Below are 26,470 nucleotides of genomic sequence, written 5' to 3'. Positions count from 1 at the left end.
TACCATGGTAACATCATCGTGTCCATGGTAGTCAGTCAGGACCTCTCCTTTGAGCACCGTCTCCCCCCCAGCCAGCTTGCTCAGATTACAACGATTATCTCTGTGTGGAATGTTTGAGGCATCAGTCGAGATGGATTTCAGTTTCTGTGTCTCTTTCAAAATGGTGTCGGCAGCAGATGTTGCCTGGGCCTCGGGGGGTACACAAACAACGGAAATGAATAATCGGGGAGGGTCTCTCGGGAGGTGGAAGGGCCTCACCGACGCAGACAGTAGCTCAGTGTCCCAGTCGCTCGTGCAGTGACATTACCACTCTGTCTGCGCTAAACGTACGGGCATACACCCCCTCGCAGAGATTCGCTCGTTACCTCACTGTCTCCCTTCAGCTGGATAACAGCATCCAGAGTGGATCCCAGTCCTACCCAGTAGGTTATGTCTCCAGGCACGCCACGAGACAGGAGATGACTGACCTCTCCTTGCAACTCGTCAATATTATGTTTCGTAGAGGAAAGAGGAATGCCGCCTGTTCACTATAACTTCCTAGTGTGGGGGCTCCAGGAACGTGCCAACGCCATCATCCATTCATCCATCATCTCTCATTTATCCACTACTCATCCATTCATCCATCATCAATAATCCATCACTCATCCATTCATCCATTCATCTCTCATCCATCCACCACTCATCCATTCATCATCCATTAATCCATCATCAATAATCCATCACTCATCCATTCATCCATTATCCATTCATCACTCATCCATTCATCATCCATAATCGATCCATCATCACTCATCCATTCCTCACTCATCCATCATCCATTCATCACTCATGCATCATCCATTCATCACTCAGTAAGATGGTCTTCTAAACGATGGGGCAGGCTGCGCTTGTTATCATCGGTGACTATTGAGAATGAGGAGTTGTCGTCACGGCACAGAGCCCCCCCCAGTTACCACGGTAACCCCCACTTCCTGCCATGTTGGAAGGTACGCCCCTCCGAGTGCAGCTGAGCTTTGCGTTATTGTTGACACGGTAGCTGCTAGCAGAGGAGGTGGTTGAAAAGGTAAAAGGTCCAGGTCTCTGTCCCATTCTGCTGCAGGTAGCTCGTATGGGTCGACGTTGTTTAAGTCTGACAGCTTCTCCTCATACCTCTGCTTGGTGCTGGCAGTGAGTTTGTTCCTGTAAGGATCCTTTTCCTTCGCCTTATTCTTCTCCATTTATTTCTTTATTTCTTTATTTCTATCTTGTAATGGCTCCTGCGTCTCTATGTTGCGTATTTCCTCCTCTGTCTCTATGCCGCTCTGACAACGTTGCCCCTGGCAACCGATAGCTGTGGATGCCATCATGGCGGACGGGCTCAAACCCCTCCCCTCCCCTCCCCAAAAATCACGTGACTCCTCATTCTCAATTGCTAAGCAACTGTCAGCAAGCTTCGGTCAGGGTCAGAACACCTCCCCTCATCGCTCAGGGTTCAAGATGGCTGCTGAGTGAACCAATAAATAGTATCATGAAGACATGTTAGTGACATGAACATGTAGTGGACTCAACATCTGACTGGATCCGACACGTAAGAGTCTACATCGGCTGAGTTAACTCACGTGTTATTGAACGTTTTTATTGAAATCCATTAAATTAGGTCATCGGGAGGGGTCAGACGGACATTTTGGCTCCAGTCATGGTCGGTTGCCAGGCAACTGGTGATACGGCGATGGATGGTCCATGTTTCCATGGAGATCTAGAGAGGATGTGGTTCCATATTGACCATCTAGGTCTATGAAGATAGGAGAGCCACCAGACATTATTAAATATTAGATGAGACACACTTTATAAAATACTAAAATAAAAACTGTAAAACAGTAACCGTATATATAAAAAATACAAAATCAAATACTATGATAGAGAGTATATTTAAGCAATAGATCACGACAGGCCGTGGTATACGCTCATTATACCACAGTTAAGGGGCGTTGTCCGTCCCGACGCGCAGCGGAGGGGCGGCGACCCCCTTCACTGTGGTATAATTACCGTATATCACTGACTGAAGTGATCTATTGCTTTTATAAAACGGTTACGTAAATATGGCGAAATTAAAGTCATAGACACCCTCAATTTTGAAAAAGCGAGAAATGTTGTGGATTTTGGTCCAGGAAAGGCCGCCGAGACAGGATCGCTTTTAACTCACTTTATTTGGTTGAGGTTATTGGTCTATTGTCTATCGTCTATGAAACAAAAGGAGAGGGATCGTAAATAACACGCGCGGAGCGTCTCAGAGCTTAGCATGCAGGAAGATACGCCGCTGAGAGATTCTCTCTTCCAAAGGCGGAGTCTGAGTTTATGTATCCCAGGTGTTCTTCTTTGGGTTTTCTCACTTCCTGTGTGTGTCCGTTGCTGCCCCTAGTGTAAATGTTTTATAACTTTATCAATTGTGTTCAGTGCTGCCCTCAGGCGATTAGGAGGGGAAATTACCTCTAAACTATGCTTGGTGCTACTGGATATGGCTAAGTGAGAGTATTACAGTAAAAATGTATCGCTAGGGAATATTACAATTAAAAAATGTCACAATTCCCTCCTTGGTCATCTCAGATGACCATTCTACAAACCACTAATATTACCAACAGCATATATAAAAAACAAGAGTAAAAAGCAAAAGAGAAAATATGTACACACCCATGGGTTGGTTACCATGGAACAATCATCAACATAATCAACACTACACAATACAATCAGTACGTCATATGGTCATAAAGGCATAATCATAAAGGCACATATTCATCAATGGAAACTTTGTCAAAACACTTCTAGGCATAAAACAAAATTAAATTCACATACTTTCAACATTACAAAAAATTGAGCAGCATAGGTAAATGGTTAAACCCTTTTTTTTAAATTCACTTGTTTGTCATAACACAGAATTTATACCCTTTCAGTATGCATTGAAAATTTACCGAATATAACAAAAACAAAACAAACAAAAAAATTTTTTTTTTTTTTCAGTAAGTATGGAAAATCTACTGAACATAACAAAAAGTAACACAATTTTTTCAGCATGTATGAAAATCTACTGAACATAAAAAGTAACACAATTTTTTCAGCATGTATGAAAATCTACTGAACATAAAAAGTAACACAATTTTTTCAGCATGTATGAAAATCTACTGAACATAAAAAGTAACACAATTTTAAATTTTCCTTCGAGTATGCATAGGTTTGAATGGCTCAGTGAGCTTTATGTATGTAGAGTTTTGGACATTTTACATTTAAATCTAAACAACATTTTGTAATAGTAAACATGACTCTCATGGGTTTGTTCAATGTTTCCTCATTCAAGTAAACCAGGTATATTGCTTCTCTTAGATACATGCACATAACTTCTGGGAACCGGGGACTATTCTATGTAATTTAATCTGATCACATCGGGCCCTTCGGGTTGCTGTTCACTCATTGTCTCCGGAGTAGGTTCGATTCCTACATAAGCCTGTAAGACATCTGGCAGTCTTGAAGCACTCACTGCTGTGGTGATCAACCTATTCAGTAGTCCTTGTATGCAAGGAATGCAACAACAACAAATAACAACTAACACGGTTATTGTTACTATTCCCATCATGAAGACTGAGTGAATTGGACTCATCCATTTACCAAGTATGTTCTCCATCCACCCGGTGATAGGGTTAGTGATGCTCGAGTTCTCCGCCCACTCTAATCTGAGGGCCTGTTGGCCTGCCAGCGCTCTGGACACTGACCCATCTGGAGCTGCGTTATTGGGGATATAAGTACAACATGCTGTTCCTATCATCTGGCACACCCCTCCTTGCTCAGCCGTCCACATGTCCAATGCTAACTGGTTTTGATAGGCCATACGAGAGGTAGCATCTAATTGTTCTGATATTCCCCTAATCACCTCGGTGGTATGGTTGACAAACCGCTGTTGGTTATAATATATATAGTTTATCCAATCAACATTTTTATTAATGGTGGCCCACCAAACAAAAATAGATTCAAATCCTGCTATTACTTGATTGGGAGTTTTATGTTCTTCGGGGACGCCTCGGGGCACACCTATGGAGTCTATGTAAATATTTTTATCTAAACTTTCTGAGACCGGTTTCAGTGTTAGTTTCTGGCGAATAAAATTTGGGAAGTCTCTATTCTTCCATATCTTGAGATTCATCACATGTTTGCTATCTGGTAAAATATAGATAGGCATAGGCAAGTTGAATTACAGTGCATGTCCATGAGAAATTTATGGGGAGAACCCTCTGATGATTTGTCCTCCGCAGAACCACCATATGTCACTATGAGCATGAGCCATATTAGATAACAGATCTATCACTCTAGTGGTGTTACATACTTCAGGAGGAAGGGACCCCACTTTCTTACCTATGCCATTACTTTGGATGCAATGGTAGCCAGGAGTAAGATTAACTTCGAAGCTGGGGGGTATAGCCCTAATTAGGGTCTCAGGATACATAATATCTAATAAGCCTTTTACATTAGTCATACACCCAGTGATGTGGCCGTCTACAAACAGTTCTAGTAAGCATGCAAACCCTTCTTTTGAGTTAAACTGGGTAATCCTAGCGGGAGCTGTGGTTAGAGTGGGTCGTCCTTCAGCGCAGATCATACAGTCGGTCTTTCCCTGAGCTTGTGCCGTGTAATTCAACCATTTTAACCGTATATTTACATTATGTCCCCCTGTTTCTACTTCCCATTTATCTGCTTGCACAGGGATAGTATCCCTCCTTGTACCCAGGATGTGTGAACCATGACGTCTGCTTTCATACCTTGAAGGCACTGGGGCCGCGGTAGTATATTGTAGGCTCAGTTGATATACACAGATATTTCTCAGCCTTGTAGAATGAGTCTTCACTTTGTCTGCAGTCCTTTAAATGGCAAATCAAGTTAAAATATTGTTGTTATTCCGTAACAAGTATGCCAACGTGGTTACTTCCGTTATTGTTGCATCTTTGTGCATTGGGGTCCGGACGGATCCCATGCATCTGGAGGTGGTATCAGTCATCGTCTTTTGTGTGTGTGACAATGACTGTGTGAGGCTGGTGACTGTGTGAGAGGGAGCCTGTATGTGAGAGAGAGAGACTGTGTGAGGCTGGTGACTGTGTGTGAGACTGTGTGTGTGAGAGAGGGAGCCTGTGTGTGTGAGAGAGAGAGAGACTGTGTGTGAGTCTGGTGTGTGTGTGAGAGAGAGAGACTGTGTGTGAGTCTGGTGTGTGTGTGTGTGAGAGAGAGAGACTGTGTGTGAGTCTGGTGACTGAGAGAGAGAGAGAGAGACTGTGTGTGAGTTTGGTGACAGAGAGAGAGAGGCTGTGTGTGAGCCTGGTGACTGTGTGAGAGAGAGAGGCTGTGTGTGAGCCTGGTGACTGTGTGTGAGAGAGAGGGAGTGTGTGAGTCTGGTGACTGTGAGAGAGAGGGAGTGTGTGAGTCTGGTGACTGTGAGAGAGGGAGAGTGTGTGAGTCTGGTGACTGTGAGAGAGAGAGAGTGTGTGAGTCTGGTGACTGTGAGAGAGAGAGAGTGTGTGAGTCTGGTGACTGTGAGAGAGAGAGAGAGAGACTGTGTGTGAGTCTGGTGACTGTGTGAGGGGGGAGGGAGAGAGAGAGACTGTGTGTGAGTCTGGTGACTGAGAGAGAGAGAGAGAGACTGTGTGTGAGTTTGGTGACAGAGAGAGAGAGAGAGACTGTGTGTGAGTCTGGTGACTGTGTGTGAGGGGGGAGGGAGAGAGAGAGACTGTGTGAGTCTGGTGACTGTGTGTGAGGGGAGAGAGAGAGAGAGAGAGAGACTGTGAGTCTGGTGACTGTGTGTGAGGGGGGAGGGAGAGAGAGAGACTGTGTGTGAGTCTGGTGACTGTGTGTGAGTCTGGTGACTGAGAGAGAGAGGCTGTGTGTGAGTCTGGTGACTGTGAGAGAGAGAGGCTGTGTGTGAGTCTGGTGACTGTGTGTGAGTCTGGTGACTGAGAGAGAGAGGCTGTGTGTGAGTCTGGTGACTGTGTGAGAGAGAGAGGCTGTGTGTGAGTCTGGTGACTGTGAGAGAGAGGGAGTGTGTGAGTCTGGTGACTGTGTGAGAGAGAGAGGCTGTGTGTGAGCCTGGTGACTGTGTGAGAGAGAGAGAGAGAGAGAGAGAGAGAGAGAGAGAGAGAGAGAGAGAGAGAGAGAGAGAGCTTGTGCATTGGGCGGAGGTGGTATCAGCCATCGTCTGTGTGTGGCGCCCGTGCCTCTATGCCTCTTGGGGTCGTTCTTCTACACCTCTGCGTCTAACCTTCCAGAAGGGAAGGCTCCACGGTTACAGTGTCAACCCCTCAGCAACAGGCGGAACGGGTCGCCACGGCTGATTCTCTTCCGTTGTATTCTCCGGGTCTATCGGGTCCATGTGGTGCTTCCTTCCACCTGGATGGCTGTTGGCGTTGCTCTGATGACTTTGTATGGTCTTTCTCTCCTGGGTTTGTTCTTGAAAACCCTTAGGTAGATCTGGTCACCCGGCTCCACTCCCCTTGGTGGGTTCTCGTCTGGCTTTGAGGTTCTGCTTTTCTCTTGTTGGAATACAAACTCATGTACAGCAGTTAGTCGTCAAACATATTGTTCTTAATTCTATATAATTGCTTTAACGGAAGTCCCTTATGGGATCCTTGAAATGAAGTTGAAGGCATGGATCAACCAGTAAATATTTCATGCGAGGTTAGATGAGTCATTCTGTTAGCTTGCATGTGAGAACTCATTAGTGTTAGTGGTATTGTTCTACACAATTCAATTGAGTCAAAAGTTTGATTAGTCTCACTACTTCCCTCCTTGCTCATGGTTAACTCCAAGTTAACTCCATGAGCATTAAATGATAATTGAAATTGAGAACATAGCATGTAGGATCACTTCCTAACAGATAGCAGTTACTCGACCATGATTCTAGATTTTAATTGATTTAATTGACAAGTAATTCTACTTGTACAGTTTTAGATTTACTTTTTATTATATGTATTTCAGTCTCATAATTGTCATACCCATTTTTATTCAATTATCCTTTCCAGTGTGACTTTTCCTATTACCCTTTTTTTTTTTTTTTTTTTTATGTGATATCAATGATATTTGTGATATGTTGAACTGTGCATTAACTCCGCCGTCCCCGAGTCCTTTTGGGGCGGGTCCTTCTGCTCAGATTGGTGAGAGAGGATTTTCCCTGAACTCTAAGAGTCCCCAGCGCTGGTTGACCCCTGGACTTCTGTGGACGAGCGGTGTGTGTGCTATGGACAACTTTATATGCTAATTGTTCACGTTATGGAGTCTAGATAATAACCTCTAAATTCTGCGATTACCATGGGACGTATTGATCATGGTGTCCCTTTACTAGAAAAGAGTTTACACCTGAAACACCATTTGGTGCTTTTCTCACCTTCTGTGATCTTCTAAAGTTTTTCTCCTCTGATTTACTACCTTTGTTTCTCTGCGTGTCTCTTTTTTCTGACTAAACATTTTTGGCCGCACCTGGGGTCGTAAATCGATAACCCCCAGAAGTACCCTTGTCCCACTTCTTAGTGGGAGACAAAATCTTAAAAACAATCTTAAAAAATCTTAAAAACAACAATCTTAAAATCAAAAACACATGGACAATCGTACACCACAAAAAATAATGTTCATCATAACTAAACACATATTTACAAGTTCGAACCATATAAGTCGAACTGACCGATTTCAGGTTTACAACACATGGACAATCGTACACCACAAAAAATAATATTCATCATAACTAAACACATATTTACAAGTTCGAACCATATAAGTCGAACTGACCGATTTCAGGTTTTCAATAATCTTTTCTGGTTATTCCAGATTCCTACACGTCTAAATTCAACACCGTCATGGCGGATTTTAACCCTCTTAGGGGAACCACTTGCCGAATAGGAAAAAAAAGAGAGGGGACTCAAATTTCCCACAAAAAATAGAAACAGTTGCAAACTAATATGTACATTACAAAAAATAACACAATCCAAAAATAAACACCAATGGGTTAGTAGCTGATTTTGAAAATGTTTACTCTGACTATAATATTTAACGGTGTCTCTGTCTCTTCCTATCTCTTAGAAGAGACAGGGACATGGGTAAAAATGCTGGTTTAATAGCTAAGTATCACTGTTAGTGTGCATGATGGATCTTAGGTGTACAGAGCAAATATTTACACAGACAATCAGGGAGAACGAAAAGTGTTCTTCTGGGCAGTAGGGTGGGCGATTATTAGCATGGACGTTTATTAGGTGCCAAGCACAAAGTGCGAGGAACCTATTGTAATTGTTAGTTTTATTATTATTATTCTGCCCCGTTTGCATTACACAGTCTAAACCGCTCGCACGCTTTTTATGAAATTTACTAGACCTGTAGAGGTTGACCCAAGATTAACAGAGAGCAAATATTACACTGATTGGCCCAAAGGTGGCGTTATACTAACTGCCCAAAAATGCAAACTTTGCACAAGCATATTTCGTAGCCGGTTTGACCTACACTCATGAAACTTTGTTCACACGTGCATATCCTCAGGCTGGACAAATATGCCTCAAGAACTTATGACTTGCGGTTCCTAGATTTGCCGCATGAGTCTGTACAATAAAGTTTAAAGCACCCATGAGCCATTGACTTCTAAAAGAGGCGTGGTTTAAAACACAAAAATAGTTAAATGCTCATATCAACATCAAGTTGGATTCCTATGATCTTGACTCCAATGCAAAAGTCAAATTCTGAACAAGATAAAGTCAACATATTTACAAATACGGCGTGGCATCGAAATGGGTGTGGCCTGTCACAAAAAACACCACAGCTCATAGACACAATGTTTGCTTTGAGTGGGACCAACTTCGTGGTTGTTGGGCCCAAAGTTCCAGCTAAGTGAAATGAAAGTGATTGGCAAAACAACATGGCTGCTAGAGGCTCAAAATCCTCAAAAATTGTCAAAATTTAACGTCAAAAGTCAGGGTTAACTTAACCCAATCACCATCAAACCTGGGATAGTCAAAGGTACATGGGTCAAGATGAAACTGTCCAAATTGTATCTAAATCAGTCTAAAGTTGGCGCTATTGCAACAGTCCAAAAATGCAAAAAATGGTTTGATCGTTTATTTGTCGGCTCAGGTTTGGCACCGTAAAATGCTGTTTGCAGCTTTATTTCACCTTATTGTTTGCTCATGAAAAAAAATTACAATATTAAGATTTGCATTATTAAGATTTGCATCTTCAATAGTAGACGAATATTTTGCTTTGACCGTTATTCATAATCACAATTAATGCTCTATCATTCTATTCAATTGTCTCTTTTTTAACCCAACTATCTAAATCGGATGACCTGATCTTTATTTATGCTACATATTGTTTGTATTTAATATAGTCTATCCTTTGCCACACTTCTACCTTCTGCATACCACATCAAACGTGCATATGACTTATTCTAATAAAGTAAAACCTGGTTTCATCTTTACGTTCTTATAGTTACATGAGTATCAAACCTGTTCATTATTATTTCCAAAACAGTTTCCTAGTTATTCAAGTCCCTTATCTATCTATACCATTACAAAAATATTATTATTATATTTATCTAGTGTTCCGTTGGTCAACATCTAATCGATACAATATTCTCAACCTCTAGTCGGTTTGTCTGTTTGTCTATCTGTGAACAAACATCACACTGATCACATCATCTTACTGAACAACCCCCGAGCAATCCTCTCAGGCCCTCTGGGTTCCAGCCAACTTCTTATCACAACTTTAATAACATAGATCATTTTAAAAATGTCCAGTTCAAAAACAAATACATCGAACATTAATAAATCCACCATAACTCAATTCTACGGCTTCCACATATAATGAAGGTATCTTTGACAGTAGGGATCCAGTTTCATACAGTTTCATCCTCCATAAATTTCTTCATGGTTCAATAATAACGGAGGTCTCCACTACATGTGGATAAATGCAAGTAGACCTATTCTGTCGTATGTACATAATGGGGTAAATCCACAAAAAACACAAATCAATCAATCCATCGTAAATCAATTCTACGGCTTCACATATAACGAAGGTCTCCAATGCATGAGTACCTCTTACATCCTATGTACATAATGTGGTAAAAAGAAATATAATTAAAACTGCGCGCAGTGATGAACGGGACCTCGCGCCGGCTTGCGGCCGCGTCATGTGCCGTCGTAACATATGCGCTGACCAATGTAGAAGCAGATCCGACACAAGATGTCGGAGCACTGTGCAGCTGTGTATTGTGTGGATGCAGTGTGTGGCAGTGGCGTCACTAGGCTGTTTTCTAAAACAAAAACAAATCAACTTTCCGACGGTCCTTGAACGCCCCCCGTTCACCGCACGACAACAAGCAACACGTGAGTTAGTACACTTCAGCAGTCGGACTCAGTGTGACAACCAGACTTACGGCTTCACATATAACGAAGGTCTCCAATGCATGAATACCTCTTACATCCTATGTACATAATGTGGTAAAAAGAAATATAATTATTTAGTAGTAAAAACACACTGAGTGTGTGTGACAGTTTGTGTGGGTGTGTGTGTGAGACAGAGTGTTTCTGTTAGTGTGTTTAAGCTTGTACGTATATGTGTGAGATAGTCTGTGTGTGTGAGAGATAGTATGTGATACAGTTACTGAGAGGGTGAGGGTGTTGGGGGAGGGATAGAGAGAGAGAGAGAGAGAGAGAGAGAGAGAGAGAGAGAGAGAGAGAGAGGGAGAGAGAGAGAGGGAGAGAGAGAGAGGGAGAGAGAGAGTTGGGGGGATAGGTAGATGGTTCCCCGAGTTGGCCTTCTTGTGACACCCTGGTCATGCAGCCCTTTCAGCCCGGTAAGACATCCAGCCAGCTGAAGGCCCAGCCAACGGTTCTCAAGCAAGAACACAATAATGAAGGGAACATTCACTGATTGAGCCATGCGCATTTGCCATGCTCAGAATGCGACAGACAGACAGACAGACAGACAGACAGACAGACAGACAGACAGACAGACGAGGGAGAGAAGGGGGGGGAGAGAGAGGGAGAGAGGGGGGAGAGAGGGGGGAGAGAGAGGGGGGGGGGGAGAGAGGGAGAGAGAGAGAGGGGGGGGGGAGAGGGAGAGAGAGAGGGGGGGGGGGGAGAGAGGGAGAGAGAGAGAGGGGGGGGGGGAGAGAGGGAGAGAGAGAGAGAGAGTTGGGGGGATAGGTAGATGGTTCCCCGAGTTGGCCTTCTTGTGACACCCTGGTCATGCAGCCCTTTCAGCCCGGTAAGACATCCAGCCAGCTGAAGGCCCAGCCAACGGTTCTCAAGCAAGAACACAATAATGAAGGGAACATTCACTGATTGAGCCATGCGCATTTGCCATGCTCAGAATGCGAGAGACAGACAGACAGACAGACAGACAGACAGACAGACAGACAGACAGACAGACAGACAGAGGAGGGAGAGATGGGGGGGGAGAGAGAGGGAGAGAGGGGGGAGAGAGGGGGGAGAGAGAGGGAGAGAGAGGGGGGGGGGAGAGAGGGAGAGAGAGAGAGGGGGGGGGAGAGGGAGAGAGAGAGAGGGGGGGGGAGAGAGGGAGAGAGAGAGAGGGAGAGAGGGGGGGGGGAGAGAGGGAGAGAGAGAGAGGGAGAGAGAGAGTTGGGGGGATAGGTAGATGGTTCCCCGAGTTGGCCTTCTTGTGACACCCTGGTCATGCAGCCCTTTCAGCCCGGTAAGACATCCAGCCAGCTGAAGGCCCAGCCAACGGTTCTCAAGCAAGAACACAATAATGAAGGGAACATTCATTGATTGAGCCATGAGCATCTGCCATGCTTAAAATACGAGAGACAGAGAGAGAGTGAGGGTGAGAGTGTTAGAGTTAGAGTTAGAGAGAGAGAGAGAGAGAGAGAGAGTGAGGGTGATTGTAGGGTAGGGAGGTGTCGAGCTGGAGAGAGGAGGGGGGGTCGTATGGGGAGGGAGGGGTCGAGCTGGAGAGAGGGGGGGGGGTCGTATGGGGAGGGAGGGGTCGAACTGGAGAGAAGGGGGGGTCGTATGGGGAGGGAGGGGTCGAACTGGAGAGGGGGGGGTCGTATGGGGAGGGAGGGGTCGAGCTGGAGAGAGGGGGGGGGGTCGTATGGGGAGGGAGGGGTTGAACTGGAGAGGGGGGGGTCGTAGGGGGAGGGAGGGGTCGAGAGGGAGAGAAGGGGGGGGGGGGGGTGTTCTCTTTGTTAACCAAATGGTGATCTTCTTTGAAGCTCGTCTAGGTGTGATAGGCATCTTTAGGACAATGTCTCTCATCCCCCAATGCTTAAACAAGGCTTTCACCATGTGGTCGACCATAATCGCCATTAAAAATGCGTTAACATGGCCACCGACACGACGAGAACTGTATTCCATACAGATTGTCTTTGTTTCATGGGACCTAGAGACACCACCACGTGTGGACTCCCATTCTAGTCTTCTGGGCCTAATAACACCACGGTATTGCCGACTCGACAATGCTCTGAACACTCTTTCCAGCTTCGGGGTCTCAACGAACTGTTTAATACAACTTGGATAACAATTTAGCTCCTCAGTAGGCTACTGTGTCCCGGTCAAAACGCGGACACGTCGAAAACTTAACAAATCCTTTATACAGATCGCCTCTAAAACCCCGTCGGGTATCACATTTAGACAAACATATATACAATCCTGGCCCTTTGTTTCCTCGGTTTAGTCTTATAATGGCGACTAAATCATTGTTTATAATTAATTCCCAATCGGAGTTATCAGCGATCGTTCATCTTTACTTCGGCTTAACTGTAATGACTATGGACCGGAATAACGGAGATTTCACGAAAACGAATACTGATTACCTCTGCCACCTAAAGTTCCTATAACTAATCTATGCAGAATTAGTCTTTGCGACAATAGGTTCTGCTTACCTTATTTTATTGGGCCCGTGGCAGGGAAGATCAGATCCTCGTGTTCGATCGGCTCGGTCAGCCCAGGTCCGCCTTTCCTTGGATAAATCACGTCAGGGTCACCAAATTGTTGTGGATTTTGGTCCAGGAAAGGCCGCCGAGACAGGATCGCTTTTAACTCACTTTATTTGGTTGAGGTTATTGGTCTATTGTCTATCGTCTATGAAACAAAAGGAGAGGGATCGTAAATAACACGCGCGGAGCGTCTCAGAGCTTAGCATGCAGGAAGATACGCCGCTGAGAGATTCTGTCTTCCAAAGGCGGAGTCTGAGTTTATGTATCCCAGGTGTTCTTCTTTGGGTTTTCTCACTTCCTGTGTGTGTCCGTTGCTGCCCCTAGTGTAAATGTTTTATAACTTTATCAATTGTGTTCAGTGCTGCCCTCAGGCGATTAGGAGGGGAAATTACCTCTAAACTATGCTTGGTGCTACTGGATATGGCTAAGTGAGAGTATTACAGTAAAAATGTATCGCTAGGGAATATTACAATTAAAAAATGTCACAGAAAGTCGGAAAAGCATTTTTTTTTACCGAATACAGAAAAGTAGTCCCTCCCGGCTGCCGGCAAAGTGTACGGCGGTTGCTATGCAACACACTAGCGTCCTTCAGAGAGAAGGCTAGAGACGGTAGCTCGGTTCGCCGGCAATTTAGCAATTTAGAAGGCTAAATTGCCGGCGACCGTGTGCCTATTGGTTTACAGGCTTTTTTTAGGCTTCAGTGAACTATGCTATCGCTTTTATTGTTGGGAAAAACAGTCTGCCTAGTTACTTGACCAGATAAAATGAGACGGAGAGGTACTAAAGTCTATCAGCACGAGGGCCTCGGATTTATTGAGTAAAGTAGCAAAGGTAATACAGATTCATAAAGCGTGAGAGATCGAATATTCTACGTCCCCTAACAGCGCTGAGGTCGTCCGGAGCTTCGCCTCCGAGGAGGTTCTGCCTCGGAAGAGCTCCCGTGATTTGGTGCATGAGAAACTTATAGTATCTTTCATGGCCAGGTGTGTGTGCTAGCCTTTGTGTGTGTTATCGAGGGTTCTCTTGTCCCTGAGCCTCCGAGTTGTTTTGTCTTTCTGTGTGATGTGTGGCCTCGCCATCTAGCTGAGGCAGCCTAAGATTTCGCTTGGCCGGGTGTATGGGGAACCACGTGGGAGAAACGCTACTCATGCTTCGGACATGAGTATGCCATACACACCCCTCCTAGGGGGTGGCATCCACCCCGGCCTTACATTGCATACATCCCTCTGCCCAATGACACGGAGTGTCCTCCGTAGACTGATGGGGAGAGGGCTCGAGGGTCGTCTTCACCCTCTTAAATGTGTGGTATGTTGTGTTTATTAGATTTGGGCCCAGGGTTGACTATATTCATAATGTAATGTCCATTTAGGTTATTTTTGCCCATCATATCCCCCTCAAGTCGTCGTCAGACGACTTTTACTTAAAAATAACGACAAACTCGACCATTCAAAAAAATAAAAATAAAAATAAAAAAATAAAATAAAAATACCAATAAAAACGGCTGTCCCCCTCAACCCGTCGCTAGACGGCTTCACTTACTAGGGACACAAGGGGTTGGACCTCAGCGCTTGAAGTATCATTGTAGCATCATCAATAACATCAGAAAGACGACAAACTTGACCATAAAAATAAGCAACCATGAGCATGGGATCCTAATATCTCGCTTGGCCGGGTGTATGGGGAACCACGTGGGAGAAACGCTACTCATGCTTCGGACATGAGTATGCCATACACACCCCTCCTAGGGGGTGGCATCCACCCCGGCCTTACATTGCAGTATCCCTTTGCACAATGACACGGAAGGCAAGGTAAAAACAGAACATGTGATTAAGCAAGAAATTGAGATTATGGAATTAAACCAAAACAATTAAGGAAATCAAAATACAAATCTTTTTTTTTTTTTTTTTAAGTCTAAAGTTAAAGTTATTAAAAGGATAAATCGCGTCAAAGTCATTAAAATCGAAAGATAAATCAAATCAATCCCTCCTAGCGGCCCGGTGGGGCACACAAACAAACCAACAGCAGAATACGAGGCTATATATCATCACGTATCCTCCTTTCAGCACCTTCAGCTATAGAAAAATAAGATAAAAAGCAAGCGGGAACATCCTTCATTAGCCCCTGCCAGGGATGCACATGGGAGTATGGGCGGTAGCACCCCCATACTAATTAAAAAGACCCGTTTATTCAATGGCCCTGGCAGGGCGTTATCCTGGTGAGCATGAGCAATACAGCGGGGAATATTATTGCAAAAAATGGCATTCTACCTTAACCGGGTTATAGGCTATACAGCAATTGAAGCAAATACAGCCAGGGGTGCCCTCAAGCCCTAAAGGAACGGGCCGCAGCCCCTGGTACCGGAACTCAGATCCCTGGTCCGAGCGGCGTGGCTGCATCAGGTGGGAGGAGGGGGCGGTGCTGTAGCCGGGGACGGGAAGTGGGGCCGCCCACCTGGAGAGGTTACTAGCACTTCACAGGTAGGGGGAGGGGGAGGGGGCGTGGAGCTGTGGGTAGGGGAGGTCGTACCCATAGCCAAGGGCCGTGGTTTCCAGGTGTCCTCGTTGACCGACCTGGTCAAGCTGGTCAGGGAAATCCATCAGGGGCATGAGGGGAACCGCTTCGGAGTAGGGAGGGGGTCGGTGTCTCTCCTTCTCGAGGGCCGCGCTGATGAGCCGCGTGCAGAGGGTGCGGGCACATGGGATGCAGCAGCACCCGCAGCAGATCACCACCCCGAGGAAACAGGCCAAGGATGACAGGAGGGCCATGAGCATGCCCTTCCACTTCCCGAACGTGTCGGTCATCCATTGCTCAATGGGGTTGTCGGCGCCCGCATCCTCTGCCATCTGGATGGAAAGAGCCCGAAGGCCCGCTAGGGCCCTTGTTACTGATCCGTCCGGGGCCGTGTTATTGGGTATGAAGGTGCAGCACTGAGTTCCAAACATTGAGCAAACTCCCCCCCTCTCGGCTAGCAGCATGTCTAGAGCCAGACGGTTTTGATACGCCATCAGAGAGGTGGCGGCTAGTTGTGAGGCCAGTCCTTCTACTGCATCGCGAGTCAGGTTGGATAGGCGTTGGACGTTGTAGTGAATATAATTGATGCGGTCCACGTTTTTGTTGGGGGTGATTGGAAATAGGGTGCTAAAAATGGGCATGTTCTCGAAACCCGCGGCTATCTGGTCTGCTAGCTTGAACTGGTTTGGTACGCCCCGGGGGATGCCTATGTTATCTATGTACGTGGGCGTGTTCTTGGTCAGGTCAAATTGGTTGGTCAGCGTGGCGGAGCGCCGGTTACGGGAGTCTGTCTGGTTGCTGGGCCCAGTTAAGCCCCGGGTAAAGAGCGTGACAGGCATCAGTAAGCGCACTATAATGCAGGTCCCGGACCATTGCACCGGGAGTCTCAGTCTAAGGGTGTATTTGTCGCAGGACCAGAATAGATCTTGGCGTCCTACGCCTGGGCCAAAATGTGACGTTCGTGCTGGAGTGGCACCATGATGGTGGTACCGCTCCAACGTTAACTGTCCCGACCCTGGTGATACACGAGTGGGTCGACCCCCCAGGCGAATATATCGGGGGAAGTGAGTCGTTGAGGCCGGGGGGAAACAGAGAGCTAAGGAGGCCGCAGCCGGCGGGCTCGGTGGTCATATACAGGGCCAACATGCAGTGCGAACCGACAGGGTTGCTCGTAAAATTGAACAGTACCGGGGTTGAGACTAGAAGGGGGCGCGCCGATGCACAGGCTATGCAGTCGGACAGCCCTTGAAATCTGACCGTGGCTGCCATCCAGCTGAGCCATGCATTGTCATCAGTGTAGCCGGTCGCGAGCGCGATGGAATCGTGGGTGGCGAGCTGTCCTGTGGAATCTAACTCGAAAACCTTGACCGGGCCTTGGTCAAGGCGTATAGCTGTGTTGTTGACCGGGGTTTCCGGAGTCGTTGTGTGGTCCCTGGAATCTCGTGTGGTGTGTACTCTGGGGGGTGGAATGAAATCTATCCTCAACAAGGCTTTCGTGTCTGTTCCCGTGTGGAATACCCCGAACACCAGATAGGCCCCCCCTAGGTGGGTGCCGCATGCACGAGCCGCCCCAGTGATGGTTTTTTCCCAGTCTTCGTACGGGTTTTTGGTAATGTTCTTGAGGGTAAGTAGGATATAGGGTCCGTCCCTCTCGAGGGAGCCCTTAGCTTGTAGTGCGGCCGTCCCGTCAGGCCTGTGGAGAGTCCGAGAGCGGTTAGTCACGTAATAATCCCGGTCTACCCCTGTCATCCATAGTACATTCTCCCAGTTTCTACACCAACCCTGGATGTTATGCTGGGATCCCATTACCCCTTCCCCTTGGAGTCCCATGTAGGTATCTTTCGTTCCATCGCAGAGGTACACCTCGTATCCCTCCCATTCCAGGGGTCCCCCTCGGCACGGGATGATATCGCACAGGAGGAAGAGATAGACGACGCTGGTACCGTACTTATAGTTCAGAGCTAGCCCTCCGTATTTGCGGAGGCAGGGGTCGTCGGGAGAGGTGTAGGGGTACCCGAGGGGTGCGCCTCTCCTGTGGCGGTGTGGAGCCCGGGTTTGTGGTGCCGGGGACGCTCCCGTCTCCGCCGGCAGGGGTCCGGTGTTTAAGGCCCTGGCAGGCGTAGATAGGTGGTGGTCAAGCCCCCACAGGATTAGGAAGCCCATCATGGCCGTGCTGATGTAGTACTTATGGGCCCGGCTCTGTCGTTCCGTGTTCGGACCCCGGAGTCTCATGGTGCTGTTGGGCGAGGTCGCGCTGAGTAGCGGCGAGGGAGCGTTCGTTGGGGCCGTCCGCCTTGCGGGTGGCGGTCAGGTGGTGCCAGCGGGCGCCGCTCTTTCCTGCAAGGGAGACAGAAAAGGGGGTGGCCAAAAGTACCTTATAGGGGCCGTCCCATCGTGGCTGAAGGCACTGTCTTTTATGAACCTTCACCCAGACCCAGTCCCCGGGTTTGACGAGCAGGGCAGGGGACGTTTCAGGGGCTGGTCGGGAGGTGACCTGTGAGTATAGGGCTCGGGAAGCGTGAGTCAGGGCCTGCACATACTCTAGGAGGACCTCATCGTAATGGTCTAGTACTGGCCCCCTGGGGGGTGCATGTGGCCCGGGCATGGGCCTCCCGGTTACCAACTCAAAGGGGCTGAGTCCGCATCGTGAGCTAGGGTGGGAGCGTACGCTGAACAGCGCCAATGGGAGGGCTTCTACCCAATTCATTTTCTTCTTCATGGCGTAGCCCGCTAACTCCTCCTTCAACTGTTGTTGCTGCTGGGGGCGGATGTGTGCGTGTATGGCGCCTCGGCTGTTATGATCGTAGGGCCCCTGTTTCATCACCCCTTCCCGTTGCCACCCTTTAATGTAGTCATCGTATCGTGCTTCCCATTTCTTCCTTGCGCTGTCGTCCAGGATCTTTCCTGGTTCGAGGTTTAGAGTTAACCAGTTCAACGCTCTGATTCTCTGCTGGTCCGCCATTTCGTGCGTCCTCCTCTGGTTGATTTCTACTGTCTTGTTCAATCGCCCAGCGGCTCGTCTGGACTGCCTTGTGGTGTGCGTGTTCTGGGAGCGCGATGGGGTGTGGCCCACGTACACCCCGGGATGTGGCGGGTCCCGGAGGGGGTAGTCAAAGTCAAAGTCAAGGTAGTACCGGTGTAGTCCAGGGGGGGGGGGTAGTCAAAGTCGAAGTCAAGGTAGTACCGGTGCAGTCCAGGGGGGGGGGGGGTAGTCAAAGTCACCGTCCAGGTAACCATAAACTCTTTCTGGGCCTGATTTACATATGAGGGCAGATGAGGAGCTGAGGAGTTGCCCTCTGTCCCTCTTGGAGGAGGGGGGGGAAAAAACAAGGGAGGGGCAAAAACAACATGGCCAAGAGGCGTTATTCGACATAGACAGATATTTCACAGAGGCCATCGTAATCTATATGGGAGGGGGGGTACAACAACATAACATAAACCACCAAAACAACATAGACATATTTCACACAGCCCATCATATGTTATTCACATCATCACCAACATTTCAGAATCTGTATGGGAGGGGGGGGGGGGGGGTACAACAACATGACATAAACCACCAAAACAACATTTGCCAAGGGACGTTATTCTCTCTCTTGTCGTTAATAACCATAACCATAATAATCAATCCGTAATAATGCAAACTGGATAACAACAGGAAGGCACAGTCTAAAATATTTCATAAACGTTGTAGGAAAGCATGGTTCAGTTCTAGGTTCTAGATGCGGACATGAAGCATGAGTTCCGCCTTCTTTAGCTCCGAGCCCTAACGGCGAGGGTTCTCTGCTTCGTAAAGGGATGCCTCTTTTTTTTTTTTTTTTTAGTGTGGGGAAAGCTCATAAAATAAATAAAAGTAAATACAATAAATCTTTAAAATAAATGAGAAATGAGGTGAAAGGGATGCCTCTTTTTTTTTTTAGTGTGGGCAAAGCTCATAAAAAATTTTTATTTTTAATTTTTTTTATTATTATTTTTTTTTTAATAAATGAAAATGAGGTGATATATCTATACCTATCTCTTTATAGGCCTACGTATAACTTTCTGTTAGAGTGAGAAGTCCATTTCTCCCGTACTCCCTCCTGAATTAAAATTTATTCTCCTGTTGGGGACCACAATGGAAATAAGACTGGGACTTTTGTGTTTCAATCCTCAATTGTATTCTTTAGTCTTTTCATGGGTGTCTGTAAGTGTGTGTCAATACAACAAAACAAATCAAATCAAAATCAAATCCTGGCTCGGCTGGTCGGCTCCGGGCGTCTCTGCATGTGGCTCCTCCTCACGCTCTGGAACTTGTGTTTCTATTGTTGGAATATAAACTCATGTACAGCAGTTAGTGGTCAAACATATTTTCTCAATTATATTTCTTATTGCTCTAATGGAGGTCCCTTATGGGGCCTTGAATAATAGGTGAAGGCATGGGTCGACCCGTAAGCATTTCATGCGGGGTTAGATGCATCATTCTATTAGCATGCATGTGATACCTCATTAGTGCTAGTGCATCTACACAAGTCAATTAAGTCAAAAGTTTGTTTACAGTATCCACACTTTTCTCTAATTTTTCACAAATTCCCTCCTTGCTTATTCAATGATAAGCAAACCCAAAAATGTCATCAACTTTGAAGTCCCTAACCTTAACAACCTTTAAATGAAACCAATCTAGTGGGAAGGGAAATCAAAGCCAGTATATCCAAAACCAAAGGTCAATATTAGTGGGGTTTACCATCAGCCGCCCGAAACCAAACTGTTCCCGAAATTAACAAAGTTATGCACTAAACCGAAAACGTAACTTGAGTTAGTATATACCATTTTATAAACGAAAACGCAACATGTCTCATTCTAAGTCCACCACTTCCGCTGCCTGAGCCAACATATCTGACTCCTGTTCCTCCTCCACCCTTCACCCCACCCGGCTCTTCCTATGATGGTTGCAGCTCGTCACTTCCCGATCGAATGAGTCAATGCTCACAGTGACTCTGCCAAGTAATCGTGACTGTGCCTGCCTTAGGTTGTCCCTGGTTTCAAGGTGGGATCTTACCCGTCGTTGGCTAACCAGCCTTCCATACTGGCTTACTGCAGGATGCCGTGCCTGGGATACAATAAATTTCCACCCATTAGGTGGAATAGATTGCGAAGTGGAGGGATGGAGACAGAGTCCTCAGCCCCAGCTACTCATGCAGCCAAGTGTGTGTATAATGGAGACACATCAGGGCGGTTACCCTGTGTGTGTAAGTGGGCGGATGATGGAGCCAATCAGAAAGTAACTTTCTGTTGGAGTAAGAAGTAAAATGTTATCAAATGTTAACATGTTATGAAAGCGTAACAGCAGTAGTAGTGGCATTTGAAAGGTAAACCCATTACTTCCGAATGTAAATTGAGAACCTAGCTTGTACATTAGATCCCTTCCCAGCAGATGTAGTGCTAATCCGTCCAATCCATAATCCATCTAATTGTCCTACTTGTACAGGTTTTTAAGATTAAGTTTTATTTTATGTATTTTTATTCATTCTTATCCTTATAATATCCATATTTTTTCAATTATCCTTTCCAGTGTAAATAATAACATTAACTTTCAAGTTGCATGACACCTATTGTTTATCCGTATTATTTTAGGTTAAATCACTTGGTTAATAACACTCTTAACTTCAATTGCAGTAACATTATTATTTTGTATGACTGATATGTATTCCCCTTTAGCCATAATGTGAATATCAGAACATCTTTTACAATTTAGTTGACACAAATGTAATTGTGATTAGTTATAGTAAAGACCATTTCCTTCTTAACTCTATTGTTTCATCTGAAATATGCTTTCAGAACCACCTTGTGTGTTCCAACCCTCTGCGCAGGGGAGTAACCTCCCTTATCTCAGTGGCCCTGATGAGGCCTACTACCCGGCCTTTCTCTGTCTAGATTATGATCAATTTTAATATAATGTCTATTATTACCGTAATCCCTCAGGAATTTTTAATTTTTCTATTTGTGCTGTCTTTTTTGTACTTAAACCTTGTCAGGTCTGTTGAACTGTGCATTGACTCCGCCGTCCCGAGTCCTTTTAGGGCGGGTCCTTCTGCTCAGATTGGTGAGAGAGGATTTTCCCTGAACTCTTAAAAAGAGTCCCCAGCGCTGGTTGACCCCTGGACTTCTGTGGACACGCGGTGTGCATGCTATGGACAACTTTAAATGCTAATTGTTCATGTTATGGAGTATAGATGATAACCTCTGAATCTCTCTGTCTGTCTCCCTGTGACTCCCACACAGGCTGCATTCCCCTCTTATCTCTACTGTCCTCGCGACCTTCTACAAATGGGGGACTACAAATATGGCGGACGGGGAAACTACAAATATGGCGGACGGGGAAACTACAAATATGGCGGACGGGGGAAACTACAAATATGGCGGACGGGGAAACTACAAATATGGCGGACGGGGAAACTACAAATATGGCGGACGGGGAAACTACAAAAATGGCGGACAGGGAAACTACAAATATGGCGGACAGGGAAACTACAAATATGGCGGACGGGGAAACTACAAAAATGGCGGACAGGGAAACTACAAATATGGCGGACAGGGAAACTACAAATATGGCGGACAGGGAAACTACAAAGCAAGCGTTGCGCGCAGAGCAGGGGGTTATTCGCACAAGAAATTTTCCTTTGCAAACCAGGCCGCACAATATGATTAACAGTTTTGACACGTAGGACTCAAAGCAACGTCTTATCCCGACCAATAGTATCTTTTCTGGTAGTGCCCTCTGTTATGCACCACCCAGACGCTATCACCTACGTTCTTGATTATACCCACAGTTCCCAACTGTGTCTCGGGTCCATGACCCCCAGTCCAACACACTCACACAGGCCCTCACACACAGTCACACACACACACACACGCACCACACACACCCCCGCACGCATGCACACACACACACGCTCGCTCTCAGTCTCTCCTGTGCACGCTCCCATATTCTCACGCCTCTCGCCTCTCGCTCTCTCGCCTCCTTCTCTAGCGCACACGTGGACACTGTCGGCGGCCATTCCTATTTACCATGCGGCGAGCCTTATCTAATAGATCTCATCTTGGCCATCGAGAGTATTGTATCACCATGCTCGATTACTATAGACCCTAATCCGACCATCGAGAGTATTGTATCACTATGCTCGATTCTTACAGGCCCTACTCCGACCATCGAGAGTATTGTATCACCATGCTCGATTATTACAGGCCCTACTGAGTCATCTCCTCCGGGTCTTATCCAAAGCCCGGGTATTCCCTCTAGGTCTCCCCGAGCCTAGGCATCTTTTCCTCTGGGTCTCTCTCATAGCCCAGGTATTTCCTCCGGGTCCCTTATAATGCCCGGGTATTTCCTCTAGGTCTCTCATAGCCTAGGCATCTTTTCCTCTGGGTCTCTCTCATAGCCCAGGCATCCTTATCTTCTCATCTTGGCCATCGAGAGTATTGTATCACCATACTCGATTACTATAGACCCTAATCCGACCATCGAGAGTATTGTATCACTATGCTCGATCATTATAGGTCCTAGGCCTCGAGGGTATTATTTCACCATGCAGCGAGCCAGTATTCGTGCGTCACGCGTCTAGGGTCAATCGGGTTTTTACAGGTTAACTCTACGTTGCACTCAGCCTTATCCCCGCGGGATGCCCCCCGTAGGAAACCGTCCCTACAGTCTCATCTCCTAATGTGGTTCCTATATAACTATGCAGAATTCGGATTTTATCAACGGGTTCTGCCTACCTTTTTATGGGCGCCCGAGGTGAGACTGCCGGAATCGGTGGTGCTCCGGGGTCCCGGGGCGTGCCCCTCTCCGTCCTCAGTCGTTTTCCCAGTAGTAGTCCAATCAGAAAGAAAATCACGTCGGGGTCACCAATTTGTTGGGAAAAACAGTCTGCCTAGTTACTTGACCAGATAAAATGAGACGGAGAGGTACTAAAGTCTATCAGCACGAGGGCCTCGGATTTATTGAGTAAAGTAGCAAAGGTAATACAGATTCATAAAGCGTGAGAGATCGAATATTCTACGTCCCCTAACAGCGCTGAGGTCGTCCGGAGCTTCGCCTCCGAGGAGGTTCTGCCTCGGAAGAGCTCCCGTGATTTGGTGCATGAGAAACTTATAGTATCTTTCATGGCCAGGTGTGTGTGCTAGCCTTTGTGTGTGTTATCGAGGGTTCTCTTGTCCCTGAGCCTCCGAGTTGTTTTGTCTTTCTGTGTGATGTGTGGCCTCGCCATCTAGCTGAGGCAGCCTAAGATTTCGCTTGGCCGGGTGTATGGGGAACCACGTGGGAGAAACGCTACTCATGCTTCGGACATGAGTATGCCATACACACCCCTCCTAGGGGGTGGCATCCACCCCGGCCTTACATTGCATACATCCCTCTGCCCAATGACACGGAGTGTCCTCCGTAGACTGATGGGGAGAGGGCTCGAGGGTCGTCTTCACCCTCTTAAATGTGTGGTATGTTGTGTTTATTAGATTTGGGCCCAGGGTTGACTATATTCATAATGTAATGTCCATTTAGGTTATTTTTGCCCATCATATATATAAATAAACAACAGTTCAAGTTAGGCGCGGAGTGATACTGGACTCTGTAAACTGAACGGGCGTCATAGCTGTGTGTATACGCTCAATATACCACGGTTGGGAACCAATCAGATCGCTTGATTTAGGCCCCCCGTTTTATAAAAAATAGTATAATACAAACCATAGCAAATATTATGAAATATAAAATATAAAATATATTGTATATATATAAACTAAAATGATATTGTGTGTGTGTGTGTGTGTGTGTTTGTATCTGTGTGTGTGTGTGTGTGTGTGTGTGTGTGTGTGTGTGTGTGTGTGTGTGTGTGTGTGCGTGTATGTGTCTGTGTGCGTGTGCGTGTGTGTGAGCAGCCCGTACAGCGGGAGTATTCTACCTCCCCTCCCCCCAGGGGGTCAGGTACCAGATGAATCTGACGGGGGCTCAGACCGGCTGCAGTCAGCAGGGCGCTACGCTAGCTAGCTTCAAACAGCTAGCAGACGCACAGCAGGTACACACACACACACACACACACACATGCTTGCACACACGCACACACCCATAGGTTAGGGCAGTCGATTAAAAAATGTAATCAAATTAATTGCATGATATGAATAATCAAATTAATTGCATTCATCAATATTTGCTGGGAAAAGCCAACCAATAAGTTTAAAGGGGACATATTATTCCACCAGGTGTTAGTGTGATTAGCCATTACAAGCCGTTTTGAAAATGTGCCCCTTATGACATCACAGGTGGGCGTGTCCACCTAGTTGTGTGCTGGATAGATCAGTCTACCAGCCTACCCAGACTGTAGCAAACATTGCTCATCTAGCCGTCATACATCTAGGTGATGTCAGAACCTATACACCTGTGATGTCAGAAGCTGCACATTTTCAAAACGGCTTGTAATGGCTAATCACACTCACACCTGGTCGTATAATACGTCCCCGTTAATTTGTGTGTTTTTGTGTTTTTATGTCAAAAGGAAAGCCTTGAGAGATTAGCCTAAAGAAGCTTACCTTAAAAGGTTAGCCTTGAGAGGTTAGCTTTGTGAGGTTAGCCTTGAGAGATTAGCCTTAAGAAGCTAACCTTAAGAGGCTAACTTTAAGGGGCTAATCTGAAGAAGCTAACATTGAGAGGTTAGATTTGTGAGGTTAGACTTGAGCAATTAACCTTAAGAGGCTAACACTAAGGGGCTTACCTTAAGAAGATAACTGTACTGGGGACATGTTTATATGTAACACCGGCAGTGCTTTATTAAACGTCACACACTGGACATGCCGGTCTCTGCCTGTGCTCATTGATAGTAATAACACATGGTGTCAGAAGTTAAGAAGAGTTTGTGTAATCTTCAAAGAAGATTTTAACTCTGGAGCCTTGCGACAGAATAGAGGAAGTAAAAGGACTTACCTTCACGAACGTGACCGTCATTCAGGCTAGTGTGTCTCTAACTAGCTAGAGCCAGGCTGGCTAGCATTCTATGGACATCGGCTGGAAAGGAAAAACAGATCAGACTTTTTCTCGAAGCTGCGCGGAGCATGAGTAGAGGAGAGTGATCAAATAATCCATCAGGGGTGCACCAGTAAAAGGAATGGACATTCAGTAAGCAGTAGTATTAGTAATCAATGCGATCCCCTTCTAGCTTCGGTCCAGGGCATGTCAGATAAACATGAAAGTGACACGGAAAGTGAAAGTTCATCTGAGGATTCGCTCTCGCCAGAGAATAGCCAACGTGAGGAAAGTGTAAGCCTACCAGAACAAGTAGGAACACACACAATGGCTACCACAGCAGTACAGATATCTCCACCGGATAGTTTTGATTTTTCAAACACAGCTAATTGGCCTAAATGGATTAGGAGATTTGAATGCTTTCATATGGCATCAGGCCTCATTGATAAACCTGAAGAGTACCAAGTGAACTCTCTGCTGTATACTTTAGGAGATACAGCTGATACTTTGAGCGTTTTGCCATTATCAGAAGAAGACAAAAATAAATATGACAATGTGAAAAAGGCCTTCGAAGCCCATTGTGTAGGAAAACATAATGTAATTTATGAAAGAGCAAAATTCAACATGAGGCACCAAGAGCAGGGAGAAAGTGTTGAATCCTTTATAACATCAGTACACACTCTGGCCGAGAACTGCCAGTTTGGCGCACTCCGTGACAAACTCATCAGAGACAGAAAGCTCTCTGAACGCTTACAGTTAGACCCACTTTTAGATCTGGCCAAAGCAATCACATGCGCGCGTCAAAATGAGACTGTGAAGAAACAGCAGTCGGTGCTGCATGGCGAAAACACAGAACACAATGTGGACAGTATCAGGTACAAAGGAAAGGGGCCGAGACCTCAAAGAGGAAAAGGGACATTTTTCAAAGGAGAGAAGCCACCTCAATACAAGCAGGACAGCTCCTGCGCAGAGAGAGAGTGCAAGTGGTGTGGCGGAACACAGCACCACCAATGGAAGGAGTGTCCAGCAAG

The 26,470-nt window shown here is 46.3% G+C and overlaps 2 protein-coding genes across 2 annotated transcripts in view; one reads left to right on the top strand and one right to left on the bottom strand.

Moving 5' to 3' along the window:
- stab1 (stabilin 1) overlaps positions 1–26,470 on the top strand; it is a gene marked incomplete at its 5' end in the record, with an annotated part of 91,583 nt that overhangs the window by 55,044 nt on the left and 10,069 nt on the right. The window contains 1 exon segment of the mRNA XM_084464345.1: positions 24,362–24,498. Coding sequence (XP_084320471.1) covers positions 24,362–24,498 — 137 coding nt within the window.
- On the bottom strand, positions 15,415–16,293 carry LOC311338989 (uncharacterized protein; the record flags this gene model as incomplete). Its single annotated transcript, XM_084464344.1, has 1 exon — positions 15,415–16,293. One exon carries the CDS (start codon positions 16,291–16,293, stop codon positions 15,415–15,417), a length of 879 nt encoding a protein of 292 aa, XP_084320470.1.

The sequence above is a fragment of the Micromesistius poutassou genome, assembly GCF_964030765.1.
Source record: "Micromesistius poutassou genome assembly, chromosome: 2".
In the NCBI taxonomy this organism is placed as follows: Eukaryota; Metazoa; Chordata; class Actinopteri; order Gadiformes; family Gadidae; genus Micromesistius; species Micromesistius poutassou.
This window is presented reverse-complemented; position numbering and strand designations above follow the sequence as displayed.